A 16,385-nucleotide genomic window follows, 5' to 3' on the forward strand; every position below is an offset into this window, starting at 1 on the left:
TGAGCACTTTGAACCCCCAGGTGCTTCACAGAAGTTTATAACGCAGAGACATGAAAATAAAAAATAATTTTTCTTTCCTCAAAAATGATTTTTTAGCCCGGAAGTTTTTATTTCCCAAGGGTAACAGGAGAAATTGGACCCCAAATGTTGTTGGCCAGTTTGTCGTGAGTACGCGGATACTCCATATGTGGGGGTAAACCACTGTTTGGGCGCACGGCAGGGCTCGGAAGGGAAGGCACGCTATTTGGCTTTTTGCATGGAAAATTAGCTCCAATCATTAGCGGACACCATGTCGCCTTTGGAGAGCCCGTGTGTGCCTAAACATTGGAACTCCCCCATAAGTGACCCCATTTTGGAAACTAGACCTCCCAAGGAACTAATCTAGATGTGTGGTGAGCACTTTGAACCCCCAGGTGCTTCACAGAAGTTTATAACGCAGAGACATGAAAATAAAAATAATTTTTCTTTCCTCAAAAATGATTTTTTAGCCCGCAATTTTTTATTTTCCCAAGGGTAACAGGAGAAATTTGACCCCAAAAGTTGTTGTCCAGTTTCTCCTGAGTACGCTGATACCCCATATGTGGGGGTAAACCACTATGGGCACACGTCGGGGTTCGGAAAGGGAAGTAGTGACGTTTTGAAATGCAGACTTTGATGGAATGCTCTGCGGGCATCACGTTACGCTTGCAGTGCCCCTGATGTGCCTAAACAGTAGAAACTCCCCACAAGTGACACCATTTTGGAAACTAGACCTCCCAAGGAACTAATCTAGATGTGTGGTGAGCACTTTGAACCCCCAAGTGCTTCACAGAAGTTTATAACGCAGAGCCGTGAAAATAAAAAATAATTTTTCTTTCCTCGAAAATAATTTTTTAGCCCGCAATTTTTTATTTTCCCAAGGGTTACAGGAGAAATTGGACCCCAAAAGTTGTTGTCCAGTTTCCCTGGAGTACACTGGTACCCCATATGTGGGGGTAAACCACTGTTTGGGCACACGTCGGGATTCGGAAGGGAGAGAGCACCATTTGACTTTTTCAATGCAAGATTGGCTGGAATTAATGGTGGCGCCATGTCGCGTTTGGAGACCCCCTGATGTGCCTAAACAGTGGAAACCCCTCAATTCTAACTCCAACACTAACCCCAACACACCCCTAACCCTAATTCCAACCCTAACCCTAAGGCTATATGGCCACATTGCGAATTTGTGTGCGGGTTTTTCGCACCGTTTTTGAAAAATCTGCAGGTAAAACGTACTACGCTTTACCTGCGGATTTACCGTGGATTTACAGTGTCTTTTGTGTGGATTTCACCTGCGGATTCCTATTATGGAGCAGGTGTAAAACGCTGCGGAATCCGCACAAAGAATTGACAGGCTGCGGAAAATAACGCAGCGTTTCCGCGCTGTATTTTCCGCACCTTGGGCACAGCGGATTTAGTTTCCCATAGGTTTACGTGGTACTGTAAACGTGATGGAAAACTGCTACGAATCCGCAGCGACCAATCAGCTGTGGATCCGCAGCCAAATCCGCACCGTGTGCACAAAGCCTAAGTGCAACCCTAGCCCTAAGTGCAACCCTAGCCCTAAGTGCAACCCTAGCCCTAAGTGCAACCCTAGCCCTAAGTGCAACCCTAGCCCTAAGTGCAACCCTAGCCCTAAGTGCAACCCTAGCCCTAAGTGCAACCCTAGCCCTAAGTGCAACCCTAGCCCTAAGTGCAACCCTAGCCCTAAGTGCAACCCTAGCCCTAAGTGCAACCCTAGCCCTAAGTGCAACCCTAGCCCTAAGTGCAACCCTAGCCCTAAGTGCAACCCTAGCCCTAAGTGCAACCCTAGCCCTAAGTGCAACCCTAGCCCTAAGTGCAACCCTAGCCCTAAGTGCAACCCTAGCCCTAAGTGCAACCCTAGCCCTAAGTGCAACCCTAGCCCTAAGTGCAACCCTAGCCCTAAGTGCAACCCTAGCCCTAAGTGCAACCCTAGCCCTAAGGCTACGTTCACATTTGCGGTCAGCGCCGCAGCGTCGGGCGCCGCAGCGGCGCCGCATGCGTCATGCGCCCCTATACTTAACATGGGGGCGCATGGACATGCGTTGTGCTGCGTTTTGCGCCGCATGGCCGCAAGCGTTGGACGCAAGAAACGCTTCAAGTTGCATTTTTTTTGCGTCCAACTTGCGGGCAAAAACGACGCATGCGGCGCACAACGCAAATGTGAGCGTAGCCTAAGTGCAACCCTAGCCCTAAGTGCAACCCTAGCCCTAAGTGCAACCCTAGCCCTAAGTGCAACCCTAGCCCTAAGTGCAACCCTAGCCCTAAGTGCAACCCTAGCCCTAAGTGCAACCCTAGCCCTAAGTGCAACCCTAGCCCTAAGTGCAACCCTAGCCCTAAGTGCAACCCTAGCCCTAAGTGCAACCCTAGCCCTAAGTGCAACCCTAGCCCCAAGTGCAACCCTAACCCCAAGTGCAACCCTAACCCCAAGTGCAACCCTAACCCCAAGTGCAACCCTAACCCCAAGTGCAACCCTAACCCCAAGTGCAACCCTAACCCTAAGTGCAACCCTAACCCTAAGTGCAACCCTAACCCTAAGTGCAACCCTAACCCTAAGTGCAACCCTAACCCTAAGTGCAACCCTAACCCTAAGTGCAACCCTAACCCTAAGTGCAACCCTAACCCTAAGTGCAACCCTAACCCTAAGTGCAACCCTAACCCTAAGTGCAACCCTAACCCTAAGTGCAACCCTAACCCTAAGTGCAACCCTAACCCTAAGTGCAACCCTAACCCTAAGTGCAACCCTAACCCTAAGTGCAACCCTAACCCTAAGTGCAACCCTAACCCTAAGTGCAACCCTAACCCTAAGTGCAACCCTAACCCTAAGTGCAACCCTAACCCTAAGTGCAACCCTAACCCTAAGTGCAACCCTAACCCTAAGTGCAACCCTAACCCTAAGTGCAACCCTAACCCTAAGTGCAACCCTAACCCTAAGTGCAACCCTAACCCTAAGTGCAACCCTAACCCTAAATACAACCCTAACCCTAAATGCAACCCTAACCAAGTGCAACCCTAAGTGCAACCCTAACCCTAAGTGCAACCCTAACCCTAAGTGCAACCCTAACCCTAAGTGCAACCCTAACCCTAAGTGCAACCCTAACCCTAAGTGCAACCCTAACCCTAAGTGCAACCCTAACCCCAAGTGCAACCCTAAGTGCAACCCTAAGTGCAACCCTAACCCTAAGTGCAACCCTAACCCTAAGTGCAACCCTAACCCTAAGTGCAACCCTAACCCTAAGTGCAACCCTAACCCTAAGTGCAACCCTAACCCTAAGTGCAACCCTAACCCTAAGTGCAACCCTAACCCTAAGTGCAACCCTAACCCTAAGTGCAACCCTAACCCTAAGTGCAACCCTAACCCTAAGTGCAACCCTAACCCTAAGTGCAACCCTAACCCTAAGTGCAACCCTAACCCTAAGTGCAACCCTAACCCTAAGTGCAACCCTAACCCTAAATGCAACCCTAACCCTAAATGCAACCCTAACCCTATCCCTAATGGAAAAACAAAAATGAATATAATTTCTGTATTTTATTATTGTCCCTACCTATGGGGGTGATAAGGGGGGGGGGTTTATTTACTATTTTTTTTATTTTGATCGCTGTGATAGAACATGCACAGCGATCAAAATGTACCTGGAAAGAATCCGCGCACTGCGCATGCGCCCGCCATTTTGGAAGATGGCAGCGCCCATGGAGAAGACCGAGGACACCGGTAGGGACATCGGAGCTCGGTAAGTATGGGGGGGTGCGATCGGGTCACGGGGGGGGATCGGAGCACGAGGGGAGCAGACAGGAGAGCGGACAGGAGGACGGAGGGGAGCATGGGACATGACAGGACGGAGAGGAGGAGATCGGTGGCGGTGGGGGGGCAGATTGGGGTCTCCAGCCGTGGCAGATGCTATTGCAGCATCGGCCATGGCTGGATTGTAATATTTCACCGATTTTCATAGGTGAAATATTACAGATTGCTCTGATTGGCTGTTTCACTTTCAACAGCCAATCAGAGCGATCGTAGCCACGGGGGGGCGAAGCCACCCCCCCTGGGCTGAAGTACCACTCCCCCTGTCCCTGCAGGTCGGGTGAAATTGGAGTTAACCCTTTCACCTGGCCTGCAGGGACGCGATCATTCTGTGACACAGCATATGCGTCACAGGTCGGATTGGCACCGACTTTCATGACGCATACGCTGTGTCACAGGTCGGGAAGGGGTTAATGTTCAGGATAAATTTTACATTTTTATAGATCAGACTTTTAAGATGTGGGGGTAACAAACATGTGGCTTTCATGAAAGGGATTGTCCAGGCTTGCGAATCCTCAGTATGCGAGCTGTCAGGTTTCCCTAGTGTAGGAGCGGGCGGTCATGTGGGATTAGCATAGATGCAGTCACATGTCGACCAGACTTGTATAGAGCGAGACCAGACACGTCTAGTTGGAAGGTGGCTGGAAGTGTGCACATCGCTTTCTTGTGCTCACATGACCACCCGCTCCCACTGCTGGCGAATCCTGATCATTCACAAGTCTGCAGTCACATTGAGTGACAGCAGACTATCCACAAGCCTGGACAACCCCTTCAATCCTGTTAACGTGTTTCCAACAAGAGAAAAAGCAGATTCAATGAAAAAAAAACAAAAAAACAAAAACAACTGGTTTCAATCCTGATGATTATCTGATTACTTCTTTCCATATACTGCAATACACCTGTGCTCCACTACATAGGTAGGTAAAATCCCAGGTTCCTATGTCACGCAGACCTCATCGATTGCAACGGGATCACGTGCCTTAATGTGGCTGTTGGGTGGGGGCAGGAAGAACATCAGGGGGCTGCATGTCGGGAGGAGGACTGCAACAAACACAGCAGATACCTGCTGTATAGCTCAGCTAGAGTCTCGAGGATATAAAACAGGTTGAGATTCATCCACCCAGTATCAGAAAGGGGTTAAAAGCCATGGGAATGATCAGTTTACTGCGACCGCCTCCATTACTTGTGGTCCTAGGCTGCAGGGGTGAGCACCCATACATCAGCACCTATGGCAGGTCCTCTTGTGGACCATAAATCCTCAATATCCATCAAACGCACTGATAAAATAAAAAATAAAATCATAGGAACTCAGGTAATGGAGCTCGTGGCCCTCTGAGCTTTATAAATACATATGCAGGGTTATTTTGGGGCCTTTTGAGTGAAGTGTTTGCATAATCTCCATGCTTATTATATCTGGCGAAGTAAAAGTGGAGAGAAGAGTAAGCGACAATGACTTTGGGAGGCACGACAAAATTCCTAAAATATTTGTCACTTAGCAACAAAAGTCTTCCGCTGGGTCTTCAATCAACTTAACTGGCTCGGGAAGAGAAAGCTCGGTGTGCTCCAATGAGTATGATGGGATCACCATCTACAAGCTGACTCGCAGCACCGGCCAGGAGGCAGGAACAGGCTTGTAACACATGTACAGAAGGAAGAGGATCGCTGGCATTTAGGGTTGTGAAATAAGATAGAGCATCCTATCGATTGCTTTGACCTTTGCGCCAATATCAATGAGGGGCTCAGATAAATACTAAAATCCCTTTAAATAAACCCACCTCCCCCAATCGGTAGGGATGGACACTACATTTGTTACTGGTGGTAAGAAACCATCGGATTAATTGAAGCATCCGTCACAAAAGCAAATGATGTAATGAAAATTACCTTAAAAAAAAAAACAAAACAGATATAAAATCAGGGAACAAGACGCACTTACCTGTAATACAAATTTTTGATCTATGTACTTTTTGGCAATACTGGGCTGAAATTCTTGGCTTTCCAAAAATCGTATGAAAAATTCATATACAAGCTGGAAGAAAACAGATAAGAAACACGTAAGTCGGGGGATCGCTCAGTGGGTAAGATGTTGTCAGGACTCAGGAGCAGGTCCCATGTCGGACAGGTGCCGGTCCTACCAGATATGGGATTGATCGCCTGTTTACAGTAACGCTGAGTAATCGCTCATTAACACACACAATTTAAAAAGACTTTCCCCAAAACATTTTAGGATAAGCCATAAAAGACTTCTTGGCTTTACGACGTAACCTAAAAGAGAGAGAACCCTTTAAATTGTGGATTAGTTGGGCAATGTCTTATATAAATATATCACATTATTGGGGTAGTCTGATTAACAGCAAACATCATTTGCAGGACTCTGCTCCATCAGTCTATAAGTGATCTGTGACTGCTGGACGTGAGACCTGTGAATCTCCTACCTCCCAGACCCCCAGAGCCTCTTGATTATCCAGGGTTGGCGTGATGTCATCATTGCGGCCTGACACACATATGACATCACAAACCAAACAAGCCTATCAAACCAGGAGCTGGAAATACCAGGCCATAGGAGATTACTCAGTTCTCGCCTCCAGCAATCACAGATTACTGACCTAGCCGATGCAAAACGGTTGTCCCATCTCTATAGATCACCTACCTACAATTGCTGGAGGGGGGGGGGGGGGGGGGATGGGAGAATGGAGCAGTAGTGAGCATGTGCGATCTCCACCCCTAAACAGAGCCATGATCGTACATGCTCACCAACCCTTCAGTCATACATGGGACCTTGAGACCTCGGTTCTTCTGATAATCGGTCAGACCCCCCCCCCAAGAATTCATACAATTATAAACTATCCATGAAGTTTATGGGACATGCCATTTTATCCTAAGCGCAGCTCCAGCACCACATAACAGGTGTGTGGAACAGACCTGTAACTCAGTATATGGGTCCTTATAGTGGGCACGAGCAATATATTGGAAACATACAGGAAACATTACCTTTGTGCCCACAGGGGCACCATGGCCTGGAGCTATAACAAATGACTAAATATATCTATAAATATTTGTGTATTCTCTCTGAATCCTGACTCCTATTCAAAAACTAATTTTCATAGACGCGGTCCTTCTTTAATGGCCGAGAATCTCCGTACATGGAGCCACGAGGAGGGACATCACTCTGCCACTCTGATGTGAGCGGATTTCATTTGTCATGTCTTCGCCTTGTGTCTGAGACTTAGAATGTTTAGATTTAAGACGGAGGCCGTAGAAGGAGCTTTTTTTCGCAGCTGGGAGTGGAGGAGCCTCTTCTATTTTTACACTTGGGCTAGGAGCTGACAATCCGCCCTATTTCCCTTGCTGTGTAGTTACATGCAGGGTCTATGGGCAGCTCAGGGGGGAGGACGTACCTGTAAGTGTGGCCACGATGCTTCGAGGGTGGGTTCATCTTCTTCAGGATCGAACTCGTTGCTGTCGCTCGGAGGGAGGGTCCTAAATATATTGCACGATACCTAAAAACATGGACATATGAGAACAATGTCACTTTACAGAAACAAGCCTCCACAGCAGGACAGTGTGGGAAAAAGAAATCCTGGCATAATAATAGTAAACTGACCATTAGGTGGCACTGTTCTGTCTGGAAGCACAAGGGGTACAAACTTTTTTTAAGCCCCAGGTCCCATAGACGTTATGGGCAAAAGTAAGATCTGAATCCCACAAAGAAGAGTTCATGTTAATTCACCAAGACCACCGTGAAGTGCAGGAAGGCAGGCCAGGAAGTATAGGAAGACAAGCATCAAAACAGGTCACAGCAACCGGGATTCTGGGCAGAATATTGGACGCTGTCGGTCTGGAATATTTCACTAGTACGGCAGGGCTTAATTCCTCTCCATTAATTGCCAACATGTTCTGATATTTTTAGGCCTCCTTTTCCCCACATTAATATTTTTTTAAAAAGCTGAATTGCAAGTAATTTGACTGTTCTACTATATAATTGTCTAAGGGTCACTTCCGTCTGTCTGTCCCAGAAATCCGGCGTCGCCAGGCCGCGACCGATCAGCGACGGGCACAGTCCGGCCGAGAATTAGTCCCTCCCTACTCCCCAGCCGTCAGTGCCCGCTCCCTACTCCCCTCCAGTCAGCGCCCACACAGGGTTAATGGCAGCGTTAACGGACCGCGTTATGCCGCAGTGTAATGCACTCCGTTAACGCTGCTATTAACCGTGTGTGACCAACTTTGTGACTACGTGGGCTGCGTTATATATACTGCGTGCGTGGGCTGCGTTATATACACTACGTGGCTGCGTTATATACACTACGTGGCTGCGCTATATACACTACGTGGCTGCGCTATATACTACGTGGCTGCGCTATATACTACGTGGCTGCGCTATATACTACGTGGCTGCGCTATATACTACGTGGCTGCCATATTTGCTACGTGGCTGTGCTATTTACTACGTGGGCTGTTATATACTACGTGGCCGGCTGCGAACAATCAGCGACAGGCGCAGTCCAGCCGCGAATTGGCACGGGATTTGAACCACGCTTCGGGCCGGCCGAATCCTGTGTATTCAATGTATTATTCTAAAATCTTCATAAGTAAACTACATACGTATTCTAGAATACCCGATGCGTTAGAATCGGGCCACCATCTAGTATTACTATAAAGTCGGAATAAATACTTTAGTGTTAACAGTTAAAGGGGATCTGTCAGTAGGATCAACCCTCCTAAGCCGTCTATATGGACATACAGGTCATAGGAAGTGGAGTATAATACCTTGATATCTTCGATCCATGTTTTATTCCAAAGAAATCCAGATTTTTCTTATATGTAAATGAGCTGTTAAGATCTATGGGCGGAAGATAGATCTCCATGAGAATCTGCCTCCAGAGTTTATTAAAAATAATAGGGGGCATTACCAGTGTGAGACATGTAACGACTGACGGTCTGCTCTCACAAATCACACACAGCTCTGCAGTAAGATCAGAGCCGACAGGGCACAGCAGAGGGCTGTGCCACACGCTACGTGGGCTGTGCCACACGCTACGTGGGCTGTGCCACACGCTACGTGGGCTGTGCCACACGCTACGTGGGCTGTGCCACACGCTACGTGGGCCGTGCCACACGCTACGTGGGCCGTGCCACACGCTACGTGGGCCGTGCTATACACTACGTGGGCCGTGCTATACACTACCCTTGCAGTTGTCCTCTCAAAGTGCTTCAGCCTCCATCTCACAGGTAGTCAGTATGGGGGAGGAACAATTCAGCAGAAATTAAAACACTAATAAGACAACTGAAAATGTTCTTGTGCTTGTAGTGAGACAAGGTTCACCTCTGCTGTACTGCGTTGGTTATAATCAGGCACAGCTCTGCAGCAGAGCCGACTGCGCTATGAGAGGACAACTGCTGCTGCAAATGTGTTTGTAATGAGACAAAGTTCAGCTCTGTTGCGTTTGGCTAGTACTGTGATTATGAGAGCAGACTGTCAGTCATTACATGTCTCACACTGTTAAGGCCTCCATTCATTTAACATAAGCTCTGGAGGCAGATTCTCATGGAGTTGGATGTCCGGCCCATAGATCTTAAAGGGAATCTGTCACCCCAAAATTTGTATATGAGCTAAGGCCACCGGCATCAGGGGCTTATCTACAGCATTCTGTAATGCTGTAGATAAGCCCCCGATGTAACCTGAAAAACTTGTTAGATTATACTCACCCAGGGGCGGTCCAGGTCCGATGGGTGTCGCGGTCCGTGGCCTCCCACCTTCATAGGATGACGTCCTCTTCTTGTCTTCCTGCCGTGGCTCTGGCGCAGGCGTACTTTGTCTGCCCTGTTGAGGGGAGAGGAAAGTACTGCAGTGTGCAGGCGCTGGGCCTCTCTGCCCTTTCCCGGCACCTGTGCACTGCAGTACTTCGCTCTGCCCTCAACAGGGCAGACAAGAAGATGACGTCATCGTATGAAGCTAGGAGGTGCCGGACACGCACCGCGACGCCCATCGGACCGGACCGCGAGGCACATCGGACCAGACCGCAGCGGGAACGCCCCTGGGTGAATATAATATAACCTGTTTTTCTTACCTTTCAGGATACATAGGGGGCTTATCTACAGCATTACAGAATGCTGTAGATAAGCCCCTGATGCCGGTGGCCTTAGCTCATATACGATTTTTGGGGTGACAGACTCCCTTTAACAGCTCATTAACAGATGGAAAATTTGGAAATCTCTGGAATAAGACATCAGATCGCAGATATCAAGGTATCATTTTATTTAGCTCCTTATGACCTACAGGCCCAAATAGACGGCTTACTACGGCTGATCCTACTGACTTTCCTTTTAAGGGACTTTGTCACCAGGTTTTTGCTACCCCATTTGATTCAGCAAAAGCTAGGGACAGAAACCCAGGTTACAGCGATGTGTCACATACTGGGATGCTTGCTGCAGTTTCGATTAAAAACTGTCTTCTCTGCTGCAGATCTAGCAGAGCTCTGACTGCTGAGCTGTGTATAACCCCGTCCATACCACTGATTGGCAGCTTTCTGCCTATGCGGACTGTACACAGAAAGCTGCCAATCAGTGGTGGGGGTGTTGCTGGACTACTAGCAGCCCAGTAAGTGACGCCGCTGGAATCAGGGTCTCAGCCTCTACATGATGCTGCTTTCAGATTACATAAAAACCTGCTCACAGAATCCCTATAATTGTGACGACTAGGTGTGGGAAGGAAGCTGCCAGCTTCCATATTAGGCTCACTCCTTACTGTGCAAAAGATGACAAAGTCCATATTGCTCCAGGGTTAATAATTACACTGTACAAGACGAGTGTTAAAGGCTCAGTGCACGGACATGGGATGATTAATAAAATGATCTCACGAAAATCAACTATGAGTGTTCCTGATCATTCACAAATCATCCATGTAATAGGCAAATCGTTCATAGGCTGATCTCCTTTGAGGAAACCTAAAAATCAGGGTTGTTAGCAGCAGCTCTCAGTACAAATGAGGATGTGGTGCCCACAAGATACAAACTGTGCTGCAGATTTTTGTTCCTTGCTACACTAAGGGTTAAATACACATCATTTTCCTTCTCCTTATAGTCTAAGGACTTCAGAAATGCACTTAAAGATGATATCATCATTTCAGCTACTTATGACTTTCCATAAGATGTGCCATAGAAATCTGGAGAGGTGGGTTCTAACCCTGGGCCCCCCCATCTGCGGGGAGAATTAGTGTTCCTGACCTTTTTTCAGGAAATCCAGCAGACCGACGAGTATAGAAGATTGGGGGGCAGCTGAGGAGTTATGGAGATTGCCAGTCCCTCCTGCTCTCCCAGTCTTGGATATCAAGTTCACATATAGAGATGCAGCAGTGATCGACCACAGTTCTTTGGAGAATGTTGGGAGTTGTAGTAGCCAACGGTATAATGAGCAGTAAAAGTGGCGGCATTACACAGCTCAGTGTGTCCATCCTCTTCCTCACACTATACATAGACAGTGCGCCAAGCAGCTACTCAATATCAATCGTAATCCAGTGCTAGCAAGCTGCACCGCGGTATTTATCCATGCAACGCGTTTATTTTGTTACGCTTCTTGCTTACTATGCGGATTGCAGTATTTGGTAACATGTTCCCCCTTCATCGATCCTGTACGTGCTGTGGCGGCCGTGCTACTTGCTCCAACTTTAATCATTCAGTGTTAATCTAATTCTGTGAATGAGGCTCATATTTACCAGAGCAAAACCCGTCGCTTCACCCTCCCATCCCCACGCGTCACACAGAACTGGTCTGCTGGGTCCCACCGTTCTTTTCCTTTTAACTCCTGATGAGTTTTTCATCCTGTCCTTTGAAGGAGGAAGCGGCATGTTTATAATTAAATCCTGACTTCCCTTGTATGTGAAGGATGGTTTCCAGCAGCGCCGGTGATCGAGACCACCGCACGGAAGCCACGCTGGGCCGCAATCGGGACACCCAGATAGTGTAGGGAGACTTACAAGTAATATTCTCTGGGGGGAAAAAGTATAAACATTAGCTCTCGCCCAGAAATCTGTAGTGCCACCCTGTAAGTCACTTCATGCCCATTATAAGGGTTCTACGACCTTTGAGCTGCTATAAAATAATAAATGGAGGCGTAGTCACTCCCTTCCACTCCTGGGGATCCATGCAGGCCATTCTGGTGGCCCAGAGGTGATGACTGCAGAGGACTGTGACTGGTTGCAGCGGTCAGGTGAACTACGCAGTGTGCCAATAGAAAACCATGCAATGACGCGCTGTTCGACACACGATCACTGCAGCCAATTGCAGGTAGATGTCACAGGACTTTTGAAGACTGCTTAGCTGCAGCGGTCAGGCGAACGAAACAGTTTCAGAGATCCAACAACAGGCTGTTCTAGACACCTGACCGCTGCAGCCGATCACAGGTTACAGTGGCCCTGAGGCACATGCACATCAAAGTAATCAATTTTGGAACCAGCACCCACAAGAGAAGCCTGGACCCCCTGGGAGTGAACGAAGTAGAATATGCCTCCTTTTTTTCCTTTCTTTCTTTATTTGAATGGCACTTGCAGAAAAACGAGTGCTTGTTGCAGGAAGAACACATAAATGGAACAGATCTTTACATTTCTGCAACAACTCTGTCTCATGTTAACCCACTGTTAGATTGTAAGCTCTTCTGCATCGCAGACATGTGCACGAGCTGCCTGCTATTACACGCTCTATTTGGTTACATTAAAAAGGACCAGAATAGAGAAAACTGGTTTATTTGCAAAGCGGACCATGGGTTCACATGGAAAACTGCTCAGGTTCTCAAGCACATTGGCTACAATTGCTCTTTGTGCTATCCGGCCATGCGCAGCATAGTGAATGTCTCATCACCCATAATCCCTTTATAGCGGGGGGGGGGCGGGGCATCCTATGGGCAGGGGTGGTCTCAGGACTTACCATTCTTACTACTTCAGGGTAGGTCTGTTCTGTGAGGCAGCCTCTGCTTATCGTGATGTAGTCCACCAGCTCGTTCAGCGTAGACCGTTTGTATTCCTTCATTTTCAGATCAGACAGTGTATCCATAAAATCAAAGATCACACAACACTGCTGAAGCTTCTTCAGGAACAGGTCCGGCTGCTCTGTGGTCGTGACGTCTGAAAGACAAAACCCCGCCATCAGATGTGAACGTAGCACGGCAGAATGACTTACATAAAGATAGAAGGGGCAGAATTTATGACTGTCAGACTACGGAAAAAAAAAAAAATCACAAATCAGTCCAAAAATAAGGGACAAAACAGCAGCATCATCTTGTCTGGTAATAGATGGACCCCGTGATGGAGAACCAATGGCCTGTTATAGTAAAAGGGGCTGCTGACGTCCGCCACAAGACTGATACTGCACTGCTCCAATACCAGAAGTGAAGAGTCTAGGTAACTCTTTGCATCTTTTTCTCTACGCAGTTCCTCTGCTAAACCTCCTGGAAAGTGCATGTGTAAATAATAGAATCAGACGTTACCTCTGCTTTCCCCCATCATGGGGCTTCTTCCTGCACCCTCTGAAGCAATCAGCAACTCAAATACATTGTCTTGTTTAAAAGATTATCCCTAAGTTCTTCCCCAATCTATAGGATATCACAGTTTTTTGGAAGAAAGGGCCCAAGCTAAACATCCACAAACCGTTTATATTAAAAGTAGAAATAGGATATTTTAAAGTATTTTGCATTGTTTTAGCATGAAAAAAAAAAAAAACACCTTCATTTGTTTTCACTTCCAGAAGCTGCTGTTGGGAGCTCTGAACAGAATGAGTCTCCTTCCCCATCTGGCAGTCCATTCTTACTATCCCTGTATGAGCAGCTTTAACAAGCAATCATACCATGTCCTAAAGAGTTTGACGATCCCTTCCTGATTGCATTTATTGCCTGCTCCGCAGGGCACAGAGGACTAATGTGCAGAGACGGTGAGGAGAGTGACTGAGCATGTGTGACCACCAGATCTGAGCCGATTAGGTGGACGTGCACATTGCTACGAACTCTGGACACTAGGAGGCGCACTACGCTGTAAGTACGGTAAATGTTAGAAGTCATTACTGGATAGTTTGGAAAGTATCTTCTATATAATGAGCATATTTAATGGTGGGAAAGCCCTTTAAGCCTAATATCTATACCTTGCGGTAAGAAGCCAGGCTACTCTATGAGCGCTGTTGTACCATGTAGTATAAATCATTTATTAGCCGCCCTCCACAGGGCAGCGTTAGGTGATCAGTTATACTGGTGAGGCCGATGCACACAGGCGGATCTGGTTACCGGGCCTTGTTAATAAATAACCTCGTCATCGCTCCCACAATACGGACATATTGCTGTGACGAATAATTACTTAGCAACTCAGAAAGTCTATCAATACTGCTTGACTGTGAAATAAAGAGCATTTAACATGTCAGTCGTAGGCAGGAGAGCCGTAGAGGAATCATTAAACTCGCTACTATTAGGGAGGCGCTACATGAGGCGATGTAACAAGAAATGTAGGAATCAATGACTAGACCACGTGGCTCGCGATCCACCTGTGACGCTGCCCTCATGTGGGAAACTGGCCAACTCTTTATCATGAGTTTGGGGCATTTATGGCAAAGGTATCCACAAGACTGACTGCAGAATACACCAGTCAACAACAGATAGCGCATGGTGTGCGCCTTTAACATGGGCACCTACGGCAAATATCTGTACAGTGCGTGCTGCCAACCAAAGCCCGGGGCACTGGTATATATGGCCAGATGCTAAATCATGGGGCAGACCAAAAGATTGATTCATTATTTGCATTTTGAAGTCTTTATTTGTTTTTTCATCTTGTGGTATTCGTTGACATCTTTAGCGCCAAATTCATCAAAATGGTCATGGATTTTTTTTCAAAGTCATAAAGGCTCTATTTTAATATTTCATCTTTTGAGAGCAAAAAGTCATGTTCTTATAAAAAGGTCACAAAAAAAAAGTCAGATTTACATAAAATCGCTGAAAAAAAAATAAATAAAAATAAAGTAATTAAAAAAAAAAAGGAATTCAAAATAAATAAAATGCACTTGAAGAGTCAGGTGGAAACCCCAAACCCTCCCACAATGGCAAACATATAACAGGTGAACTCAAAATAAACGTAGAAGTAAAATAAGACATCAATGAAAAAACGGCGAAAACTACACAAAAAAAAAAAAAAAAAAAAAGCAATGCAATAATGATTCAGGCTCTGAGTGTCCATCCTTGGTTTGGACAGGGCACGTCCATGCCGCGGCCGAGAGCATGGCATCATATATTATATGTGTAATATATAAGAAATACTAATCACTTATGAAGGCAGTCAGCATTGGCATCAGGCAAAAAGGCAGTCATCAACCCGCCAGGCAGTCAAATAATAATAATAATAAAAAAAAAAAAGCATCACAAATGTTTGTGGTTATATAATAATCACATATTAAACTACAGGCATCTACATACAGTGCGGATTCAGCCAGGTGCCAACGACTCCGTCCTGGACTCATACGCCCTCTGCCTGCAGTCTGACTTCCATCTGTAACCCCATATCACATGTACGATAAGAAGCAGGAAAGGGAGAGGTTGCAGGGAGTATGATGGCGGGATCAGACTACACAAGTTTACTTGTAGTCTGTCACCATGGAGACGCATAGGAGCTGTACATACAAAACAGGAAGAATTGGTATGAAGACTATCTGCAGAGGGGATTCATATTTAATCCAGATGCATCACGGCAAAGACAAACTAACTGTGTGAACAAGAACTGGGAGTGATGGATGTGATTGGCCACATCGGATCCCCAGATTGTATATACACGATTACCCGTGTCCGAATCACAAACAAGACAGATACGGCGTTCAGATCATCTTTCTACTGCTGATGTACACGGCTTTGTACCAACGTTTACAACCTGCACCGTGATTTAAAAAAACTTTCAAAAAGGAAGCATGACGCTGCGACAGCAAACATCCTGGGCAGGTACGAGCAAAGCACCAAGCCCAAAATATGCCAATGTGGACTAAAAAAAAAGGATGACCTCAGCCTCCTCTGGTGAGGAAATTGCTGGCCGCATTATACTATTTGTGATCATGCACCTAGATGGAGAAGAATGGGAAGTCACTGCCAAAAGGGAGCAAGGAGGATTGTGCATACTCAATTCCAATATGTCCAATCCTTTGTTCCCACACATAAGCCACCACCAGAAACGTCTGCCAGCAGCTTAAGCCTCTCTGTCCAGTAGAAACACCAAGTCGGCCAAACATACAGATTTAAGGTGGAACTAAAGGTTTGGCTACCAGTTGTACACAGATGTATAAACGTCTATATATCCTGAAAATATCTGACTACAAAGCCTCTGTTGCTTTTGCCTGGCAAGATCAGCTATCTGGAAAGCGCTGTGTGCACGTCTATGGGAAGTCGTGGTAATGCTGCAGACTCTGTGCCCCAATACAGCTACCACGTAACAAGTGCTCCCATCATGACAGCGCAGCTCTAAAAATCTAAGCTAAAAATAAGACACATTCTCAGCATAACCATCATCGTGGTACTTTCCTTCCCACCAGGAATTTACACT

General features: G+C 46.8%; 1 protein-coding gene across 3 annotated transcripts in view; it reads right to left on the reverse strand.

Annotated features, from left to right (window-relative positions):
- The window catches only part of PPP2R5E (protein phosphatase 2 regulatory subunit B'epsilon), an 80,662-nt gene that overhangs the window by 31,678 nt on the left and 32,599 nt on the right, over nt 1–16,385 (reverse strand). For all 3 annotated transcript variants that reach the window (XM_077265868.1, XM_077265883.1, XM_077265875.1), the window contains exons 3-5: nt 12,754–12,950; nt 7,234–7,335; nt 5,772–5,864 (exon numbers count right to left, since the gene is read on the reverse strand). In XM_077265868.1, the coding sequence (XP_077121983.1) occupies nt 5,772–5,864; nt 7,234–7,335; nt 12,754–12,950 (392 nt within the window). The remainder of the gene's footprint in view (nt 1–5,771; nt 5,865–7,233; nt 7,336–12,753; nt 12,951–16,385) is intronic.

The sequence above is a fragment of the Ranitomeya variabilis genome, chromosome 1 (genome assembly GCF_051348905.1).
Source record: "Ranitomeya variabilis isolate aRanVar5 chromosome 1, aRanVar5.hap1, whole genome shotgun sequence".
Taxonomy (NCBI): Eukaryota; Metazoa; Chordata; class Amphibia; order Anura; family Dendrobatidae; genus Ranitomeya; species Ranitomeya variabilis.